The sequence below is a fragment of the Brassica napus genome, chromosome C7, assembly GCF_020379485.1.
Source record: "Brassica napus cultivar Da-Ae chromosome C7, Da-Ae, whole genome shotgun sequence".
Taxonomy (NCBI): Eukaryota; Viridiplantae; Streptophyta; class Magnoliopsida; order Brassicales; family Brassicaceae; genus Brassica; species Brassica napus.
The window spans coordinates 40,738,684-40,760,359 of record NC_063450.1 but is presented as its reverse complement, the minus strand read 5'-3'; the positions used below and the strand labels follow the sequence as shown (position 1 = coordinate 40,760,359).

The following is a 21,676-nucleotide window of genomic DNA, read 5'->3' as shown; positions in this document are numbered from 1 at the left end:
CCAAAATAATCAAACCGAAACCATATTTAAATTTATAAATAACCAAACAGTTCGTATATCTCTTGAACCAAAAATATGAAAATCAAAAATTGAATTGGAATTACTGAAAATAAAAAAATGGAATCAAACCGAACGCTTAGGTCTAAACATATTAGTAAACAAACAAATGGGTTAATAAATTTGTCAACAAAAAATAGTCTCGCGCTTTAAAAATGCTGGCCAAAATATAGTGTTCCTTAAAACAAAATCTGTTTTTGTAACGCCATTACCGTCAGTGGGTCAAATATATGTTTGTTAGTTCTCCAAAAACTTAAAAATTTATTGGTTATACAATCACCACAATTTTTTTCTTCTGTATTTTGGTTTCATTAGCACGATAATTCATTTATGAAATAATGAAGAGAAAAAATAAATAATCAAAAATTAACCAAATTAATGGTTTCAAAAATCCCAGTTTTGAATATATATACCACAACACCGAATGTTACAGTTTTTATTCAATGATGAAATAGTAGCTTCCAACTAAAAGCTCTAGAAACTAAAATCATCTGAAGTCTAATGAAAGTTTAATGTTGCTCGACTTGCTTCAAAAGTTTGACCGAACCCCCAATTCTCTGACGCCACATCAACGAACGTCATGCTCATACCATCACTGGTTTGGACCAAAAACGAGAGTCTTTGTCCCACCAAACGCACACCAGTATTCCAGTTTTGTCCCCAGTTCCTCTGCATAGGGATCCATGGACTATTATTCCCTCTAATGGCCACACTAGTTACATCTCCTGCACCTCCAACGTTATACACCAAAACCATGATGAAATAAGGATTCCCCTTGATCTCAAACCTCACACCGCCTCTCGTCTGACACTTCACTCGCCGGAACTTCACAGGAACTATCCCTCCGCTGTACTCGGCGATGGAAATGAACATTTTCATCGATAGATCGAAGTGCTTGTTTGGAGGGTTGCACCAACGTGTATTAAGCGGTGGGGAGTAATTGGGTGGGCAGAAATTAGTTGCTGTGACTGTGATGGAGCCGGCGTTTGGTTTGCACCATCGTGAGTTTGCACATACGAGCTCGAAACAAGCGCCGCATGTCTTGCCGTTGTTGAAGAGCGCCGTGCTTAGCGCGGCCGTTTCTAACCCATAACCTTCTTGGAATAGATTTCCGTAACCACATGCTCCTTCTGTCACATCAAAAAATGAAATACATTAGATAGTTTTCACTATAAAACTCCATTGAGTTACAAGATTCGATTATGAATGCAAATGATTACATATTTTTGTCAACATGTATTAATAAATAGATAACCATCTACTTTTCCATGGAAACTTTCATATATCACTATATCTACACAAATTTCATGATTCGTACTAATTTCTCTATCGAATAAAAAATTTAAACTAATTAAGACACAAATGTTTTAAAAGAAAAATTAAGACACAAATTGAAAATTTCGGAATATATATACACACATTCATATTTTAAAATCAAATCAAACGAGACAAATGTAGTTTAGCAAATAACTGAATGTTTTTTGTAGTTTATCATAAATCTTATGTAATCAGGGGATGAATAGATCTAAACGTGTTTTAGGAGAAGAAGAATATGCTTGGACATGTCACATGCGACTTCGCATAAACATTTTACTAATTCAACACCTATTTAATTTGAACACAAAATGATATAAACTCATTGGAAATTATATAAAATACTAACGCATGGTTTCCCCGCCGTTAATGTCGCCGTAAAACGTAGCGTGAGCGTCGTCCCACTCAGCGTCAGCCACCGACACAAGAATTGCGAGTAACACCGCAAAGGCCAATGCTAGATTCATGTTTTTGTTTGTTTGTTTGTTTGTTTTCTCAGACTTAATTTACAATCTACTGAAAAAGAAGGATGAGTATTTATAAACGAATATGAAACGTTGGTCTCGAAAATTTAAGGGAACTATGAGAATCCGCGCGCGATATAATGCCTTATTAGCCTTGGGATTGATTCCATTATCTTAGTGTCCAAATTAGGACGTTTGTCATCAGATCTGCAAAGTCAAGGTATTTAGATATTTACATCCATCCTTGCTGAGTTCGAGATATTGGTGTCAACTCTAGATATTGCTAGATAAGATACCAAAAAAAAGGATATTGGTAGATGTGAAAGTTGTTGACTTAAGATTGATCAGTTACAAGTTAACTCTAATCTCACCTAATTATGGAGATTATGATTGATACAGTATTTAAAAGTTATCTAAATATATACTCCCTCCGTTTTTTTAATATAAATTGTTTTAGAGAAATTTTTATGTTCCAAATTATATAACGTTTTCGGCTTTTTATGTAAAATTTATTAACACTTAATGTTATATGACCAATGATAATATACCTTCTATTTTATTATTGGTTGATTTGTGGTTAGGTAAATAGTTAATGATGTTTTTGTTTATAAAATAAAAAAAATTAATGATTTTTTTTAATCTATGTGCACAGTTCTAAAACGACTTATATTAAAAAATGGAGGGAGTATTACTTAATAAGTTTATGAAACTATTTACAGTGGAAACTTTATAAATTAATATTTGATAAATTAATAAACAAGATAAATCAATAAATTTCTCTAGTCACAAGTTAAGCCGGAGTAAAATATGACATAATTAAATAAGATAATAATATTTTAAAATTCTTAGGTAAATAAATGGTCCCAATAAAATCATAAATTAATTATTATCATATATTAAACGTACACAAAAGTTTTTGTTTTTATCTTTCTTTAAAATAAATTTCATCTCTATTTTTATTTATAATTGTATCCAACTACATATAAAGTGAATTTGTATTCTACAATATGTAATCATCATACATAAAGTACATCAATAATCTAATAAAATGGTTAAAATATATATGTCTATAAACTGTAACCAATATATAATATCATAAATGAAATATTATTTTCAGTTTTCTACACTAATTTTTTTTAAAATATATATATAAAAAGAAATTACTTTTAAATTAATAACTCTATAAATTAATATATTCTTAAAGTTTCAACATTATTAATTTATAGAATTTTTACTATAGATCAAAAGATGTAAAGTTGCGGCATAACTTATAAGGTTTAAGAAATTGAGTTCTTTTTTAGTTTTTATTTTCTACAACTAATAAAAAGAAATATCTCCTTTTTATTATTTGAGGAACACTTTTAATAATTAACTTACCTTAATGTATGATTAACATAAATGACATTGTTGATGTGACAGCTTCATAGTTCTTCTTAGCCCACTTATTAAAATAAATATAACTTACTAGAGTATTTACAATGGAATGTCATTGGATATATTTGTTACCTCATGGATTGTTACATGTAAACAAAGAAATATAAATCGGTTAATTTTGGCATACCAAACAAAATTTAAATATAAACCGGTCTGTTACGTTATTTGTTTGGCTGTTATATATCGCTTATATACTCTTTAAATATGATTAAAAGTATCATTAAGTTATATATGACTTTTATCTGATTCATAACTTCTAATATATACGGCGTTAAATACCGACATAATATATGTGTTATATATATCCACTTCTATATATCTAAATTAACCATACAATATACCAAACGTATTATATATGAAAGTAGGGGTATTCAATCCGGATATCGGTTCGGTTTTTTTCGGTTTTCGGTATTTCGGTTAGTAAAATATAACTACCATTCTAAATTCATATTTACTTCGGTTCGGTTTGGTTTATATACCTCCGGTTTTCGGTTTATTCGGTTTTATACCAAAAAGCATAATTATTTAGTTTGAGATCATATTATATGAATTTTAAAGTCATATTGTCAACACAGTCATTTATTAAAAATATATTACATGTTCAAATAAATGAACAAACAAAGTAAAAATGCTTCTACCATCAAATAAAATAATCAAATCTATAACTAAAATCAAAGCTTCAAATTTTGAAAATAAAAATATGAAACAAAACAGAAACATGAAAGAAAAGTTTTTCCACTCTTCCATATTTAGTGTTCATTAAAGTCATGCTTTTTCAATCGAACACGAAACTCTGTTTGTTTACAGATAAGAAAAAAGTTGTGAAATTTTTTCATTAATTATTGTCCATCAAATTTATAATCTTCATATTAATTTAGTGAAGACTAAAATAAAGCAAAAAAATCAAAAGAAAACTTAGAAAATAAGATGTCTGAATTGCGATGTACTGTTATTTAATTATAGTTCAAATGTTTTACAAATTAAGGTTCTTTATTATTATAAAATTATGGTAATAATTATTAACACAAATTTAACTTATGTAACAAATAGATTTTCATGTATTGTTATAAAATAGATACATATTTACATGTTTCTATTTTTAATCGGTTTTGTTCGGTTTATTCGGTTTAATCGGTTATATACCAAACCATATCCAAATCCTACGGTTTTTATAAAATTATATCCATTCGGTTTATAAGGTATATAGCAAAACCAAACCATATTATCTATTTCGGTTCGGAACGGTTCGGTTTTACCATATTTAACAGCCCTATATGAAAGTGAAGTCTCATTAAGTCATTTACAGGTTCACATGTAGATAATTCCAAGTCTAAATATATGCATTATTAATTTGACCAGTAAAACTGATCCGGTTAATATAATTGATACTCGATGAGGGGGAACCAGACTGTTTATTAAGTAAATTAATTCGATTTGTTTCGAATATATTTTCAATGGTTTTGATGAATCACTATTGAAACAAATAAATTTTCTTTAGGCTTATTATTTTTTAATGATCAAAAAATATTTTTCAATGGTTTTATTATATAGTAAATCTAATTGGAAGGTTTTTTAGTAACTGGTCAACTTCTTCATATGTGAATTGTTAAACGTTAGTTTAGGTTTCTTACTGTTCAAAGTTAAATCTAATTAGCTATAAGGTAAAACCATATTCCAAGTTATCGTCTCTACATATATCATTTAGTCGACGACGATTTGCAAATATATTTAGAACTTGAATAAACAGATATAATTGGTACGATCTCTCGACAGATTGCATGATATTAAATTTAGTCCTTGTAATTCCTTAACTTAATTAAGCACCAAGAATTTTAACTAAGCAATCAACATAAATAGTGAGAGACAAATAATTTTGACCATAAAAATTACTGGATTCCTTAATATTGTTTCCTATGCTCAAATCTCATAGTTAATATTGTTTCCTATTTGTTGATTCCTTAATTATAATACTTTCCAAAATTTTAAATTATAACCCAAAAATTAGGGATTATTTGGACTAAAATTGTGCCGATAGAATATTCATTTTCTTTCAAATCATGGTGGAATTAACCCTATTGGTTATCACTATATACATGACGTGAACTAATATCTACAATATCACAACTTCAAGTATGTTTGTTAGCAGATTTGTGTATGCGATAATGGCCCATATTTTGATCCTATGTACTAATCGACCCACTTAATTTGGAAATTTATATTATTTACTTGAAATTACATTTATTCGTCCACAATTTTTATGTACTCGGGAAACAGTTAAAATTTAATAAAACTATAACAAATTAAATGTATTAATAAGACTATTACTGTTTGTTGTCCATAATTAGATTGTTGGTACCCGTATATTCCACTAAACATACAAACTCAAACTGTAGTTTTTTCATTACTCTTTATATCAAATACATCTTCTATCTACGTCTAACAAAAGACATCTTTAAATACTTCGTCTTTGGTCTGAGTCTGACCAATGTCATCGCCATTTCACTCGGTAAATTTCTAGAGGTATTTAAATCTCTATCTCCTTCACTCTCTTTTCTACACGATTTTGAATTTATATTGTCTGTTCGATCGGTGGGATATCATAATTATGTTATGTATTTATCGAATCCAATGGATACTTTTGTTTTTCTTTCTTTTGGGTTCTAGTTTTGGAAATTATCAATGGTTTATGGCTGATTATCCCCTAAAATGGAGCTAGATTTCTGACTGGAACCGTCCGTGTGATTAAATGGGTCTTGCTTGCATACTAATTAAGTGTTCCATGTCAGTGTTTAGTAGATACTACGTGTTTAGTACTCCCTACGTTCTTTAGTGATAGACTTTTTAGAAAAGAAAATTGTTTCACAAAGATGTATTTTTGTGTTTTCTATGAAAAATTGTAAACTTCAAGAAAATTAATTGACTTTATTGAATTACTATTGGTTAAAAGTTATTGAAAATTGAAAATTACAGAAAACAATACATTTATTATGGTATTTTAATATGTTTTCTTAATATATGTGAAAATATTAAAAAGTTTATCTTTGTGGAACGGAGAGAGTATTTCATATCCATACCACCTTTAATGATCTAACTCTTTTTCAACTTGTTCTTAAATAATCTAAAATTGGCACAAAAATTTCTCCAGTCATTGTAAATAAATTCACTTTTAAATTTATTGTTTTTTCTCTAATGCATGAGAAAGTAAATGAAATTTATTCTTGTGGTTTTTTTGGGTCTGATTATGACTTTGTAATATTTTAAAATTATATGCAGAAAAATGGTGAAGATATATGTTTTTTTTTGGTGAAGATATATGTGAAGATATATGTTGCATAAGAGCCGGTTATGTCAGTGGACCAACCATGGCAGTCGTTGCTCTTAAATGTCCCGACATTGAAGTAGCTGTCGTTGACATCTCTGTACCACGTATCAACGCTTGGAACAGCGACCAGCTTCCAATCTACGAGCCTAGTCTCGACGAAGTCATCAAGCAGTGCCGTGGCAAGAACCTTTTCTCCAGCACCGATGTTGATAAACACGTCAGAGCTTTCGAAGCTTGCGGCAGACGCTTTCTTGGCTCAGAGGATTTCTTTCATCTGTTAATGCAATGTCAGCTCTGTGTGAAGCCACTGACGCTGATGTCACGCAAGTGGCTTACGCGGTTGGTACCGACTCAAGAATCGGTTCCAAGTTCTTGAACTCGAGTGTTGAATTCGGTGGTTCTTTTTCCAGAAGGATATTCTGAACCTCGTGTACATTTGTGAATGCAATGGACTCCCTGAAGTGGCTGAGTACTGGAAGCAAGTCATCAAGATCAATGACTACTAGAAGAACCGATTTGTCTCTTCAATGTTCAACACCGTGTCAAACAAGAAGATTGAGGTTCTAGGTTTTGCATTCAAGAAAGACACTGGTACACTAGGCAGACTCCAGCCATCGACGTGTTTAAGGGTCTTTTAGGAGACAAAGCGAGGTTATGCATTTACGATCCTCAGGTGACAGAGGATCAGATTCAGAGGGATTTGTCGATGAACAAGTTTGAATGGGACCATCCGCTTCATTTGCAGCCAATGAGCCCAACGACGGTGAAACAAGAGAGTGTGAGTTGGGACGCATATGAAGCATCCAAGGACGCGCATGGTATATGTATCTCGACAGAGTGGGATGAGTTCAAGAACTTGGAGAAACCGGCTTTTGTGTTTGCTGGAAGCAACATTATGGATTTTGAGAAGCTTAGGGAGATTGGTTTCATTGTGTACTCCATTGGTGAGCCACTAGATGCATGGCTCAAGGACATGCCGGCCGTTGCCTAAATGATGATTCTTTTTGAACCTTTACATATATTTTTTCCTCCATTATTAGATCATATATATGTTGGTTAAGTATTAAACCGATTGGTTAGTTTTGGTTTAGCTTCTTTTTACTGAACAAAGGCACTATACCAAACCAATGTAACAAACTTTTGCTAAGAAAGCTTTAATTGAAAACGTTTAATATGGTATCAGAGCCATCTATGGCTTCTTCTTCGTCGATTTGCGATTTCTCGAGCTGATTCCTTTCGTTTTTCATGGCGGTGAGCTTCTCGGTGTTACAACAACTATCTCTCTTCGTCGATGTCATTGCTTTTCTGGTGATTCATCTCGTTTCCGTCTTATCGCGAATCTTGCTTTCGTTCCGCTTCTTGAGCTTGTGATTTCGTCTGATTCGTCTTCGATTATTCTTCAATCATGAGTTCTGCTGCTGCGAATCCTCAATTCTTGGACCATTACGAAAATCCCTACTATCTCCACAGTTCCGATCATGCTGGACTGGTTCTCATCTCCGATCGCCTCTCTTCCGGTGCGGAGTTTCATTCTTGGAAGCGCTCGATTCGTATGGCCTTGAATGTTCGCAATAAGCTTGGTTTCATCGATGGTACGATTCCTAAACCTCCTGATAGCCATCGTGATGCTGGATCTTGGTCTCGGTGCAATGATATGGTTGCGACTTGGATTATGAATTCTGTTTCTAAGAAGATAGCTCAGAGTCTTCTTTATATGTCTACTGCTGAATCGATTTGGAAGAATTTATTGGTACGATTCAAGCAGGATGATGCTCCACGTGTGTACGAGATTGAACAACGTTTAGGGACTATCCAGCAAGGTTCTATGGATGTAACAACCTACTATACTGAGCTCGTCACACTGTGGGAAGAGTACAAGAACTTCATAGATCTTCCTGTTTGTACATGTGGCAGATCTGAGTGTAATGCTGCTGCTTTATGGGAGAAATTGCAGGAACGTAGTCGCGTGATGAAGTTCTTGATGGGGCTTAATGAGTCTTATGATGCTAGCCGACGTCAGATCTTGATGATCAAACCCATCCCGTCTCTTGAAGATGTTTCTAATATGATCACTCAAGATGAGAGGCAGAAGAGTATCAAACCAGCTGTGAAGAGTGATGCTGTGATTTTTCAAACAATGGGTTCTGCTTCTGAGTCTGTCTCTATCAACACTCCGGTTCTTCCTGCTGCTCAACATGGTTATCGCCCTAAGCAGCGACCTTTGTGCACTTACTGTGGCCAGTATGGTCATATTCTTCAGAAGTGTTTCAAGATTCATGGATATCCTCCGGGGCATCGCTTTCATGGTCAAGCTCCAAGAGGATATTCTTCCCAATCATTGACTCCACGAGGACAGCAAAGTCAGAGTGGCTTCCCTCGTTCTCACAGTCAGAACCAAACTCCTCAGTATCCCCCGTCTAACACAGTTGCTAATGTCACCAATGCGCCAATGATGGGTTCTTCCATTCCATCATCTCAGAGTTTGGATGTTAATCGTATGAGTCAAGACCAAGTCTAGTACATTCTTCACCAACTTCAAGCTTTTGTTCGTCCTCCTGAGTCTTCAGTTCAAAATCAGCATGCTACTATCACGGAACATGGTCACATGGCTGCTCAATCATCTTCTGGTATACTTCTTTCTTTATCCTCTAACCTTCGTTTTCAAAACAGTACTCTTACCTTCAACCATCAATGCCTTTCCTCCCTTTATAATGCTCTGCCTAATGGTTCTTGGATTATTGACAGTGGGGCTACGATGCATGTCTGTTCTGATCTTGCGCGTTTCAGTGGGCTTTCTACTGTCACTGGTGTCAAAGTGTCTCTCCCCAATGGTCACAAAGAGCCAATTAGTCATATAGGAAGCATCATTGTTTCACCAACTATTACATTGCATAATGTGCTTTATGTGCCATCTTTTCGTTTCAACCTCATCAGTGTGCGTTGCTTACTTGTTGATAATAATTCCTCTGCTCACTTTTATGTTGATCATTGTTTGATTCATGAATCTACTCAGGGATTGATGATTGGTAGATGGTCTATTTTCAACAATCTTTACGTCCTAGCTACACATGTTTCTGCATCTCCTCCTATATGTGCTTCTGTGTTGGATGATGGTCATCTTTGGCATCAACGTCTTGGGTATCGTTCACTAGCAAAATTGCTTCATGTTCCGGGTATTAAATCATTGCATAAATCATCTCTGTCTACTGTAGAAAATTGTCATGTCTGTCCTTTAGCTAAGCAAAAACGTTTACCATTTGTTTCACATAATCACATTTCTTCATTTCCTTTTGATTTAGTACACATGGATGTATGGGTCCTTTCTCAGTAGAGTCTACAGAGGGTTATAGATATTTTCTAACATTGGTCGATGATTGTACCCGTGTAACATGGATCTACTTTCTAAAGAATAAAAGTGATGTTTCCACTGTTTTTCCTGCTTTCATTCAACATGTTCATTTGCAATATAATGCCCGTATTAAATCCATTCGAACTGATAACGCACCTGAACTAGCATTTTCTGATATTGTTCGCACACATGGTACGATTCATCAATTCTCTTGTGCTTATACTCCTCAACAGAACTCTGTTGTTGAGCGTAAGCATCAACACATCTTGAATGTAGCTAGATCATTACTGTTTCAATCTAAACTACTGTTGATCTATTGGACAAATTGTGTTTCTACAGCCGTGTTTCTTATCAATAGAACACCTTCTCTTCTTCTTGATAAGAAAACTCCATATGAGAAACTGATGCATAAACAACCTGACTATTCATTTCTACGTTCTTTTGGTTGTCTATGTTACGTGTCTACTTTAGATAAAGATCGTCATAAGTTCACACCTAGAGCTGATTTTTGTGTTTTTCTCGGTTACTCATCTGGTTATAAAGGTTACAAGGTTTTGAATATAGAAACACATCAAGTCTTTGTCTCTCGAAATGTTATTTTTAAAGAACATATTTTCCCATTTCATACGCTTAATGATTCCATTCCGTCTGATGAACTGTTTTCCAAAACAATTTTACCAATGTCTACTCCTGTTGCATTGGATTATGTTCTTCAAGTTCATCCTGTTACTTTACCATCATCATCATCTGCATTTTCATCATCTTCTGCATTGCCCCATGTGACTATTTCTCGAGAGACTGGGCCATCCGTGACAGGACAAAGTCAACTTCTACGCACAAGACCACAACGGACTGCTCGTACTCCAGGTTATCTTTCTGAGTACCATTTCTCTTTTATTCATCATACTCCTCTTCCTTCTTCATCTTCTCTATATCCTCTTGCCTCGGTTGATACATGTTCTTCCTTGAAACCACTTTATCAACAATTTCTCCTTTCTTATTCTATTGACCCTGAACCTACAACTTTCAAACAAGCCATGTTGTCACCAGAGTTTCGGAAAGCTACTGATGATGAACTGCAGGCTATGGAAGACAATAGAACTTGGGATGTTGTGTCTCTTCCTCCAGGGAAGAATGTTGTTGGGTGCAAGTGGGTTTTTACAACAAAATACCGAGCTGATGGGACTGTTGAGAGAAAGAAGTCTCGCTTAGTGGCAAAAGGATACACACAGCAAGAGGGTGTTGATTACACTGATACTTTCTCACATGTCGCCAAACTTGCTTCTGTCAAGCTTCTCTTGGGTCTTGCTGCTGTCAAATGCTTGAAGCTATCTCAAATGGACGTCTCGAATGCGTTTCTTCACAGTGATCTAGATAAAGAGATATATATGAGCTTACCTCAAGGATATACTCCTCCTCCTGGTACACACTTGCCACCTAACCCTGTTTGTCGATTGAAAAAATCTATTTATGGTCTTAAGCAGGCTTCCCGGCAATGGTACCACTGCCTTACTGATGTGCTCTTTGCTGCTGGTTATGTTCAATCTCCATCTGACAACACTCTGTTTGTTCGTCGATCTGGTGGCTCTTTCACAAGAATTCTCATATATGTCGATGACATAATGATTGCTAGTAATGATGATTCTGCAGTAAAGATTCTTAAAGACACACTTCATCAGCATTTCAAGATCAAGGATTTGGGAGATTTGCGCTTCTTCTTGGGTCTTGAGATTGCTCGTTCTGCTGCAGGAATCTCTGTATCTCAGCGCAAGTATGCTCCGAATCTTCTCTCTGATGCTGGCTTGTTAGCTTGCAAACCGTCTTCGGTTCCAATGGATCTTGTCGCCAAACTCAGTATCAAATCATGCACTCTCTTGGATGATCCTACTCCTTACCGTGCCTTGATAGGGCGTTTGTTGTACCTAACGATAACTAGGTCTGACATCACCTATTTTGTTCATAGTCTGAGCCAGTTTATGTCTGCTCCTACAAACGTTCATCTTCAGGCAGCTCACAGGATCCTTCGCTATATCAAAAACAACCCGGGTCAAGGTCTTTTCTACTCTGCTTCATCTGAACTTTGTCTTAATGCTTTCGCTGATTGTGACTGGGGAGCTTGCCCAGATAGTCGCCGTTCTATCACTGGCTATTGCATTTATCTTGGTAGCTCCTTAATCACTTGGAAGTCGAAGAAACATGATGTTGTTAGTCGAAGCAGTACAGAAGCAGAGTACCGAAGCATGGCTCATGCGACTTGCAAGCTGTTATGGTTTCAGAAACTTCTCACGTTTCTTGGCATCATGGTCACAACTAAGGCGAAGCTCTTCTGTGACAGCAAGTCTGCGATCTACATTGCTACAAATCCGGTGTTCCACGAACGTACCAAGCACGTGGAGATCGACTGTCATACCGTCCGTGATCAAGTCAAGAACGGCTTTCTCCGGTTGATGCATGTTTCAAGCTCTAATCAACATGCTGACATCCTCACAAAACCACTTCAACCAGGGCCTTTTACGTCTATCCTCAATCGTATGTCCACTTCAAGCCTCTTCACTCCATCATCAGAGTCCATACCTTCCACTTCATCGGCTTGAGGGGGGCGTATTCTATCATATATATGTTGGCTAAGTATTAAACCGATTGGTTAGCTTTGGTTTAGCTTCCGTTTACTGAACCAAGACACTATATATACCAAACTAATGTAACAAACTTTTGGTAAGAAAGCTTTAATTGAAAACATTTAATATCCATCATCAGTTTGTCATATTTTGGTTTTCACTTGTGATCATTGTCAAGCCTTTGAGACTTGTTACCACTGCTTTTCTTACAATGTGTGTTTTTGTTATGTAAGCTCTCTTTATTGTTTGATTATTTGGTGTGTAATTTATTTTTCGGTTGGTTCCCATAGATGTTGCTTTATTGGAAAAAAAGAAAAATAAAAATAAACTCAATCTGTTGATTAGGTGATTTTGTGATGGTGGTTTATAATATTAGGCCAGTTAAGGTGTTGTAAAATGCGTGTGTTTTATTTTTAGGTAAACACTAATTGAGTTTTTGTCTGTTAAGAGAGTTGACAAAATGTCTACCAGCTTGTAAAATTGCGTGTGTTAAAATGTCTACCAGCTAGGAGATTCTATGAGTATCGGATTTGACAACTAACACTTGCACGTTGTGAAAGCTACACGTAAGAGATTATATGCCTTCATGTCTTTGATTTCATTCCCAATCATTGGTCCTCAACCTTGTCTTTTTTTGACAACCATTTCTTTTTGTTAATCAATTTATAAAAATGAACTTAAATATATGTTTCCATTTGAAAACGTTAAAAAACTTAGACAAAGAACTTTCATGTAAATGGTTTAATCAAATTGTGATTTTAAAATGGAGATACAGCTTTTGTAATTAAATATTTGGATATTATTTTCTTAATAAATAAATGTCCAAATATTGGTGTTTTTTTTTTCTTTTAATTTTCCTTCCTATCAATGTGAAAGAAGAGCGTTATATAATTGGTGAAAAGACAAAAGAGGATTGATTGTCTTGGGATTGGGCTATTTGCAGAAATTCAAAGTCAAAATAAGTCCCAACGACGAACTCCATTCCTCTTCCTCTCGATCTCTGCTTCACTCTCTCTCTCTCTCTCTCTCTAGCCATGGACGCTCTCGTTGCTCAGCTGCAGATGCAATATCGTAATTACACAGTTTCTCTCTACCAACAGGTTTGTTTTCATCACTTCCCCCTCAAACCCCCCATTTCATTCGAGCAGAATTGGATATATATATATATAGATCATTCTATCGAAAGCCTGAATCTTTGGTGATTCTGTGTGTTGTTAGGGATTCGAATTCTCAAAAGTAGTTTTCAAGGCGTCTTAGTGAAAAAAAGTTTGGAACTTTGATGTTAGATCATTGCTTTGTTTTGTGTGTTTTTGGGTTGTGTGAAGGGCTTTCTGGATGATCAGTTTACTGAGCTAAAAAAGCTTCAAGATGATGCAAGTCCTGATTTTGTGGCCGAGGTTCTCTCTCTCTTCTTTGAAGATTGTGTCAAGCTTATCGGCAACATGGCCAGAGCTTTGTGAGTTTTTTTATTTATTTATTTATTTATTGTCACTAACAAGTATACCATTTTTCATCATTTAACTCTGCCTGTCTTCTCTTACACGACTCAATCTATTTCAGGGACCAGACAGGAACTGTGGATTTTAGTCAGGTCGGTGCGAGTGTGCATCAGTTGAAGGGTAGTAGCTCCAGGTATGTTTTGCTTCGAGCTTTTTCTCCAAATCCTTAGTTGTCTTGCTTTTGGTGGAAAGATGAAGAGCTCTGTCTTTGTGTATAATATGCAGTGTTGGTGCCAAGAGGGTGAAAGGTTTGTGTGTTACCTTCAAGGAGTACTGTGAGGCTAATAACTACGAAGGGTGAGGCTTTTAACTCGAGTTTCTTTTGGTTGAGATTGGTGAAATAATAATAATAATAATAAGTCTCTGATGTTAAATTAATTACAGGTGTGTGAGATGTCTGCAGCAGGTGGATATCGAGTACAAGGCGTTACAGACAAAGCTTCAAGATATGTTCAATGTGAGTGATGATTGTGAATACATCCAGTCTCTGTCCAGATGCTTCTTCTAGTGAATCACTTGGATGATTTGAAACTTTCATGACATTTGTGTTTGTTGCTGCAGCTTGAGAAACAAATCATTCAAGCTGGTGGTAAAGTTCCTCAAGTGGACATTAACTAAAAAGACTCGCAATGCTCTTGTGGTTAGAAGAGAAGAACAAGATGATGATGACTCAAATTTGCAGTCTTCAATTTCTATTTTAATTTATTTTGTTTGCTCAGAAGGAACTCAATAGACTGTGTGGAAAAAAAAGAGAGATGATTCTTGTTGATAATAATCATTAGTATGCATGCATTAACATTTCTGGACCAAGTCATGTGTATGATATCTGGTTTGCTCCTAGTTCCTTTTTAAAAACCGGTTCGGTTTTGTGTGAGATGTTGTAAAGAGACTAACGAAGTTAACTGTAGGCGCGAGTGTAGGAGATTACTACCCTCTCAGAAAAAGCCTTACTACCTTCCACAACAAGTAACTTTTCTCCTCCTTCTCTGTGAGTAAGCTTGATCGTCAGCGAGACTGATCCAAGCTCCCCCGAAAGACCAAATCTTTTGTTTAGGGTTCTAAGCTCAGAGACTCAGTAAAATAAAAAGACGACAACTTTTCTCTGGTAAGCTGTCCAAGTCAACTTTTGTTTTTTTAGGGCTCTTCCATCTTCTTCCTCATTTTCTCGAGAAAAGTTGAACGGAAAAGCAAAAACCTTTCTCGAATTTTCCGAGTAAATTTTCGTGGGTTTGATTAGTGTCGGGTTACTTGTGATGAAACAGGTTCAGAAGCAGAGAAAGTTTCATCCTTTAGTGTCTTTTTCGGCAGCGAAACCCTAAAAAAGACCAAAGCTTTGCAGTGTACGAGGAAGAAGCCGACATGTCTCAGAGCCTTCTTCACGTTTGCAAAACTTGCGGAAAATGGTTCGCGACTGCGAAAGCTGTGTACGGTCACCAGAGGGTTCACTCCGAGTTGAAACGGAAGCCTAGGGTTAGGGTTTTTTGCTCTGTTTCGACCTCCATCGAATCTAAAGCCCTTGATCCTTCGTTGTCGCTCAAAGAATCTTCTTCTTATTCTTTTATGAGTGAGATTGAGAAACAAGAGATGGATGAAGCTGCCATGAGCTTGGTTATGTTATCTCAAGGAGTTTCTCATATCAGAAACTTGCCTCCGGGTATTGATCAGCCGAAACAAGAGTTCTTCAGTGAAGTGTCTGCTACTTGCAGTGATGTTGTTGTTGCTCAGGCATTGCCTTCTCCTCTGAGGAGTAAGTCTCTGGCGAAAGGGGAGAGTAACTTTAGCTATAGAATCAAAATATGCGGCAAGAGTTTTGAGCGTTCTCTAGGTGGTCATTCACTGCCTGTGTTGGCGGACTCAGGAGCTAAGAAGGTTGTTCCAGAACCATCATGCTTTGGAGTCTCTCAGGAGGAGTTGGTTGAACGTGGAGATGCTAATGTGGAAGAACATTCTGTTGAGGCGAGGCAAGGTTTCAGTAAAGTGTCTTCTCACTCAGGTGTCGAAAAGCCTAGCAGTTACGGTGATGTTGTTGCTCAAGAAGCGTTGCTTATTCCATTGGGAAGTAGGTTGCAGGAAGAACCAGAGAGTAACTGTAGCTATAGATGCAAAGTATGCGGCAAGAGTTTTGGGTGTTTTCAATCTCTAGGAGGCCACCAAAATCTTCACAGAGGGGGTAAAAGGAAGAGATTTGAAGATGGTAGTTCACCGTCTGCCTCATCAGAAGCTAAGAAGATTGTTCCACAACCATCAAAAAGCTTCGAGGTCTCTCAGGAGGAACATTCTGTGGAGTTGAAAGAAGGTTTCGAAAAGTTTAGTAGTTGCAGTGATGTTCTTGCTCAACCATCACCTTCTCCTCGGAGATGTAATATGCAGAAAGGATCACAGAGTAACTCCAGCTATGAGAGGGGTTTGAAAATGTTGTAGTTTCACCGTATGACTCATCAGAAGCTAAGAAGATTGTTCCAAAACCACCAAAGCTTTGAGGTCTCTCCGGAGAAATTGTTTGAACATAGAGGTTTGTCTACATAGAATCTTCAGATTAGTTGAACAGAAAGGATGTGTTGGAAACATTTGTTGCTCTTTTTTTCCCTCTTCGTTAAAGGTGTGTGCAGATGATATATAGTTGACATTTTGTACTGTTTGCTACTTTTACAGTATTACAGACATGATATAGAAGAAAGTAACCAGCTTGATTGTCTGAATCTTATTTCGTACATTCATTGTAATCGCAAATGATTCCTTATTTTACTTGGATACACTGCAAACTTGGGAAAGTAGAAGAGACATATTCAAAAAAGTTCTTTAATGGTGAAAAAGTTCATGGAAGTTCAACTTGCTTAATGTTCCAAATGTCTTTGGCATATTCGTGGATGGTCCGGTCACTGCTAAACTTGAATGAACCTGCCGTGTTCAAGATTGACATTCTCGTCCATCTCTGTAATCATTAAATAGTAAGTTCAAGGTTGAATATTTGAGGAAGTTTAAAACAGAGTCAACATGTAAAAGCTTTGATGATCAAAGAAGAAGCATCACTACTTACTTTCTGGTCTCGGTATGCCTCGTCAACTTTTTCTTGGCATTCAACGTAACTAGGAAAGTCTTTCCCAACGAGGAAGTAATCAGCTCGTCCAAAGCCTTCGTTTCCTTCCAAAGAGCCAATCAGTTCATCATAGTTTGAGCCAAAGACACCGCTTCTAACGTATTGCTTGACTTCTTCAAAAATAGGATCCGGAACAAACTGGAATCAAAAGATGTAACAGTTCAAAATGAAGCTCTGTTTGACAGTGAGAAGAAGAAGTAAGAATAGCAAGGTTTGACTCTTTTAAATCATATACCTTTCCCTCTGCTCTCTCTTTCCTAAGGTTCACAATCTCATCAGCTTTGGCACCAAAGAGGAAGAAGTTTTCTTCGCCAACTTCTTCTCTAATCTCGACATTAGCCCCATCCAATGTTCCAATCAAAATGCAACCGTTCATAGAAAACTTCATGTTGCTTGTCCCACTCGCTTCCATCCCAGCGGTACTGCAGAGACAACCATTGATTGATTATAAACTCATGTCAGGATTTGTTGCGAAGGTTCCCATGATAATACTAGTCCAGTTCCTAGTTTACCAACGTTTTCAATTTAAGTGTTTCAGCCTCATGGAATTGTGACAAAAAAAAAAACTCAAAAGATGACTTAGCCAAAGAAGTTGATACCTGATGTGCTGAGAAAGCTCACTTGCTGGAATGAGCAATTCAGAAACACTGACATTGTAATCAGGAACAAAGATAACCTACAAGGTATCTGATTATCAGTTATAATATAGGTACCAATTGATGGAGGATTATGCAGGTTGACCGATTAAAATAGAACGTAAAGGTACATATACTAAAAGATCAATTACCTTAAGCAGGTCACCTATTTCTGGATCATTGTTAATTGTAGAACCAACATCAGTGATGAATTTCACAATCCTCTTGGCTTGCACATATGTGGCAAATGCTTTTCCCCCAAATATGCAAACTCTTGGAACAAATGCCTTCTCCCTCTCACTTGCACTCATTTCCTTCATCTTTTTGTATCGGTAAACAATTCCCAAGATATTAAGCAGTTGTCTCTTGTACTCGTGGATACGTTTGATCTGCAATAGTATTCAATGCCAAATGTAATAATTTTAGTGTTCGATGAGATGTTAAGAGAGCTCATCAGATTAGCGGCTTAAAAGGATTCACTGCGTTACAGACAAAAAGTAAACAAGGGACCTCTGGAACTGACCTGAATGTCGAACATTGCATCCGGATTGACAGTATATCCGGTTCTTTCCTTGATTAGTGATACAACTTTTAACTTGTTCTTCTTCTTTGCTGCCCTCCACTCGGATTGAAGATCTTCATCATCTGCAAACTGAATAAAGACAGAACAAGAGCTACCAGTGTCTTACTATAAAGATAACACCATGTGAAACAACACTGAATCTGATAAAGCACATACCTTCCTTAGTTCCGCAAGCTTTTCAGTGTTTAAGACCCAGTCTTCTGTGCCTATCCAGCTAGTTATAATATCACTTAGGTACGTGTTGCAAAAACTAATCCATCGTCTTGGTGTTACTCCGTTGGTTTTATTCTGAAATTTGTCCGGCCACAACTGCAACAGATATAGAATGTTCAACAACGAGGCACATTATAATTTATCAAGCATTATGCTTCACTGGTTAGAGTGTTTACCTTAACGAATTCATTAAAAACATCCTTCTTCACTATTTCACTGTGTATCTCTGCAACTCCATTTACAGCATGACCACCCACAACAGCTAGGTTGGCCATACGGACCATCTTTGGTGGTTTAACTGTCGGTTCTGGGATAACTTCCACTTCCTCGCCAGCAGTTTCTTCCTCTTCTTGTTCCTTTTTCACCACCACAGTTTGAGCAGCTTCTTTAGAATCTTTGGTGTTCTTTGGCTTCACAATCACATCTGCAAAGGCAGAAGGCAACTCGACGTTTTCTAAGATCCTCATTGCCTTCAGTTTCTCCTTGAGAAAGTCAGGATCCTCGGTGCCATACTCAGAAACAATTGTGCTAACTAGCTGCAATACATGAAAGTGCAAAATTAGACCAGATACGAAAGAAACAAAAAAACAAATAGAAGAGATATTTGATGTTGTTCAAGGATCACCTCCTCATCAATCATTTCTATAATCTCCACATGACGAGGTAGCAATTTCCCCATAAGGTCTAAACTCCACTTCTCCAGTGCCTCAGGCAAAACTGTATGGTTTGTGTATGCCACAGTCCTAGAAACATTATTAAACCATTCAGAAACACGTTGCAGGTTTAAAAACAAATAAGAACAAGAGACATGGTCATTTTAAGCTGTACCTCTGTGTGATTTTCCAAGCGTCCTCCCAGCTTAATCCTTTCAAATCCATTAGAATCCTCATTAGCTCAGGAATGCATAAGGTAGGGTGAGTGTCATTCATCTGCACTGCAACCTTCTCTGGAAATTCTTCCCAGTTGATGCTTCCTCCAGACCTTGTCTCAAAACGCGCTATGATATCTTGGAGCGAGGCTGAGCACAGAGTGTACTGTTGCTTCAGACGAAGAGCCTTTCCTTTATTAGACTCGTCTCCGGGATAAAGCACGTAGCAAATCTAATTCCATTACGTGGGAACGGAAGAAACTTTTCAGCGTTTTTTAGCGTTGATGTTTGCAGGCGAAGAGAAGAGTACGAAAGAGACAGACCTTTTCAGCGTTAAATAGAGCTTGTGCTGCCTCAGTATGCTTCCCGGAGTTATATGAAGATAAATCAAAATCTGCTGCAGGTGCTTTTGTTGACCAGAGACGTAGATTGATAGTAGTCTTAGTTTTATAGCCAGGTATTGGAACATCATAAGCAACGGCCACAATGTCTTCTCCACCTATCCATTGTTTCTTACCATCTGATCCAGAAACAACTTTTCCGTAGAACTTTACAGGATATGAGACATCATTTCTGACTATTTCCCAAGGATTGCTTAGCTGAAAGAAAGAGGCAAGTCTACTAATTAGCACTGCTTCGAGGAGTACAAATTAGGATATAGTGTTCAGTTGCAAAACGCTGTATGGGAGAAAGAATAAGAGAAGAAGACCTCAAGCCAATCTTCTGCAACTTCCTCCTGTCCATCTTTTGTGATTCTTTGTTTGAACAAGCCGTACTTGTATCTAAGTCCATAACCCCATGCCGGATAATTCAAAGTTGCCATGGAATCCAAAAAGCAAGAGGCAAGTCTCCCGAGTCCACCATTCCCAAGTGCAGGATCAGGCTCCTACAGATTGCAAGTGGAGATTTTAACATCTCAGCACATATAAAGAAAGATAAAGTCTCTGTAATAGCAAGAAATTGAATCGCAAAGACAAGCAGCTCTTCAACTTTTGTAGTAAATCATAAATCAATCTCCAATAATTCATGCTTAACAGCTCACCTGAGTAGCTACGCTTTCCAAATCAAAGCCTAGACTCTTCAAAGCGTCAGCATAAGCGCCGGTAAGCCCAAGGTTACCCACTGCATTCGATAGGGCTCTACCCTACAATGGGAGAAGATGGTCAGATAACAAAGATTGCTGACAGTCAAAAGAAAACACAAGTAGAGAGTCAACTCAAAAGAAAACCTGTAAGAACTCCATTGACAAATAGTAAGCCTGTTTGGGATTCACCCTGTTGTAATACTCATAAGTGGCGTTCCAGTTAATGATCAGAGCGTCCCTAACACTCTGTGCAGTAGCAAAGAAAGCCTTAGGCAACTCAAACTTCTCCGGAGAAAACAAAGGCGTGAACTCCGAGTGGTACTTGATGCTCGATGCCACAGAAGCAGCATCTGGACCAAACGGACTCAAAGAGCTAAACCCTTCTGCATTCAATCACACAAAATTCATTCAGCAACACTTAAAATGATTAACTTCACATCCCCAACATTCACTATAAACTCTTAAAGTTACAAACTTTAATTCCAACATTCACTATAAACTCTAAAGTTATAAACTTTATTCTTATACTCGAACCATAACGCTTAAATAAAGTAACTTCTTGAGTGAGAAAAGAAAAAAGATGAACCTGGACCTTGTTCGGAATCGATAACCACGTCGGCGACCTTCTCCTTAGGCTCGCTAGAGACAGCTTTCACCGACGGGAAGAGTCTTCTCTTCGGTGACAGTCGCCAGGTTCTGCTCCTCGCCGGGAACATCCTCGTTCTCCATCTTCCGTTGTCGCTACGACGGCCAACGAGGCTCGACAAGGCATTGCATTGAATCAAACTCTCAGCTCCGCTCGATACGCCGGGGATTCGCATCGTATCCATCTCTGATCTCTCTCTCTGAAGAGTGTACAGTGGAGTTGGCTGAATCTTATCAGTCTCAGTGATCCACTTATGAGTGATCTGAGATTGACCACGACACGTGGTGAAATGTATCTACGTGTCATTGTTTGATTGGATGTTTGGAACTGTACTTACCCCGTGACAGGTCACGTTTTTTCAGTGCGTTCTGCTGAGAGATATTTGTGGGAGAAAGCGACAAGAAGAAGAAAAATCTAAAATAGTTGTGAACCGTTAGTTTAGTGAACGAGTGATTTATAGAATTTGTGCATAACTACATTTTGTCGTCAAAAT

At 36.9% G+C, this 21,676-nt stretch overlaps 6 protein-coding genes across 9 annotated transcripts; 4 read left to right on the top strand and 2 right to left on the bottom strand.

Moving 5' to 3' along the window:
• Positions 1–435: 435 nt before the first annotated feature.
• LOC106410048 (expansin-A23-like) lies at positions 436–2,721 on the bottom strand. The gene is made up of 2 exons (XM_013850555.3): positions 1,721–2,721; positions 436–1,187 (listed from the first exon to the last, which is right to left on the bottom strand). Exons 1-2 carry the CDS (start codon positions 1,836–1,838, stop codon positions 556–558), a joined length of 750 nt encoding a protein of 249 aa, XP_013706009.2. The 5' UTR covers positions 1,839–2,721; the 3' UTR covers positions 436–555.
• A 3,892-nt stretch (positions 2,722–6,613) lies between these two features.
• Positions 6,614–8,316, top strand: LOC106409660 (UDP-glucose 6-dehydrogenase 2). The gene is given in 2 exon segments (XM_013850246.3): positions 6,614–7,184; positions 7,187–8,316. Coding segments are annotated over 2 exon segments (462 nt in total). The 5' UTR covers positions 6,614–7,118; the 3' UTR covers positions 7,583–8,316.
• LOC106378155 lies at positions 7,997–9,109 on the top strand. Its single transcript, XM_013818330.2, has one exon. It carries the CDS (start codon positions 7,997–7,999, stop codon positions 9,107–9,109), a length of 1,113 nt encoding a protein of 370 aa, XP_013673784.2.
• A 4,297-nt stretch (positions 9,110–13,406) lies between these two features.
• LOC106410262 (histidine-containing phosphotransfer protein 2) lies at positions 13,407–14,933 on the top strand. Its single transcript, XM_013850751.3, has 6 exons — positions 13,407–13,658; positions 13,884–14,014; positions 14,119–14,190; positions 14,283–14,354; positions 14,442–14,514; positions 14,619–14,933. The coding sequence occupies exons 1-6, from the start codon at positions 13,593–13,595 to the stop codon at positions 14,673–14,675; spliced, it is 471 nt and encodes a 156-aa protein (XP_013706205.1). The 5' UTR covers positions 13,407–13,592; the 3' UTR covers positions 14,676–14,933.
• Positions 14,934–15,029: 96 nt separating this feature from the next.
• LOC106410261 lies at positions 15,030–16,693 on the top strand. Its single transcript, XM_013850750.3, has 2 exons — positions 15,030–15,162; positions 15,320–16,693. Exon 2 carries the CDS (start codon positions 15,417–15,419, stop codon positions 16,476–16,478), a length of 1,062 nt encoding a protein of 353 aa, XP_013706204.1. The 5' UTR covers positions 15,030–15,162; positions 15,320–15,416; the 3' UTR covers positions 16,479–16,693.
• A 32-nt stretch (positions 16,694–16,725) lies between these two features.
• Positions 16,726–21,419, bottom strand: LOC106410260 (alpha-glucan phosphorylase 1). Of its 4 annotated transcripts, none has more exons than XM_013850746.3 (15): positions 21,124–21,419; positions 20,682–20,920; positions 20,496–20,597; positions 20,163–20,339; positions 19,777–20,052; positions 19,414–19,685; positions 19,211–19,328; positions 18,762–19,121; positions 18,529–18,681; positions 18,313–18,441; positions 17,942–18,178; positions 17,754–17,830; positions 17,390–17,576; positions 17,095–17,292; positions 16,726–16,989 (listed from the first exon to the last, which is right to left on the bottom strand). In XM_013850746.3, exons 1-15 carry the CDS (start codon positions 21,365–21,367, stop codon positions 16,873–16,875), a joined length of 2,886 nt encoding a protein of 961 aa, XP_013706200.1. In that variant the 5' UTR covers positions 21,368–21,419; the 3' UTR covers positions 16,726–16,872. The 4 variants fall into 4 exon arrangements, with proteins under 4 accessions (XP_013706200.1, XP_048618126.1, XP_013706202.1 ...); XM_048762169.1 differs by having other exon boundaries at positions 20,682–20,917; XM_013850748.2 differs by having other exon boundaries at positions 21,130–21,419.
• Between the last annotated feature and the right edge of the window lie 257 nt (positions 21,420–21,676).

Excerpts from the sequence above, each read along its gene's own strand:
- LOC106410048 (XM_013850555.3), bottom strand. The coding sequence starts at position 1,838 with ATGAATCTAGCATTGGCCTTTGCGGTGTTACTCGCAATTCTTGTGTCG. Across the intron at positions 1,188-1,720 it reads TAACGGCGGGGAAACCATGC|AAGGAGCATGTGGTTACGGA; the intron begins GTTAGTATTTTA and ends TTGATGTGACAG.
- LOC106378155 (XM_013818330.2), top strand. The coding sequence starts at position 7,997 with ATGAGTTCTGCTGCTGCGAATCCTCAATTCTTGGACCATTACGAAAAT.
- LOC106410262 (XM_013850751.3), top strand. The coding sequence starts at position 13,593 with ATGGACGCTCTCGTTGCTCAGCTGCAGATGCAATATCGTAATTACACA. Across the intron at positions 14,191-14,282 it reads TTGAAGGGTAGTAGCTCCAG|TGTTGGTGCCAAGAGGGTGA; the intron begins GTATGTTTTGCT and ends TATAATATGCAG. Across the intron at positions 14,355-14,441 it reads GAGGCTAATAACTACGAAGG|GTGTGTGAGATGTCTGCAGC; the intron begins GTGAGGCTTTTA and ends AATTAATTACAG.
- LOC106410261 (XM_013850750.3), top strand. The coding sequence starts at position 15,417 with ATGTCTCAGAGCCTTCTTCACGTTTGCAAAACTTGCGGAAAATGGTTC.
- LOC106410260 (XM_013850746.3), bottom strand. The coding sequence starts at position 21,367 with ATGGATACGATGCGAATCCCCGGCGTATCGAGCGGAGCTGAGAGTTTG. Across the intron at positions 19,329-19,413 it reads GCTTGGAAAATCACACAGAG|GACTGTGGCATACACAAACC; the intron begins GTACAGCTTAAA and ends TAATGTTTCTAG. Across the intron at positions 19,122-19,210 it reads TAGAAATGATTGATGAGGAG|CTAGTTAGCACAATTGTTTC; the intron begins GTGATCCTTGAA and ends CATGTATTGCAG.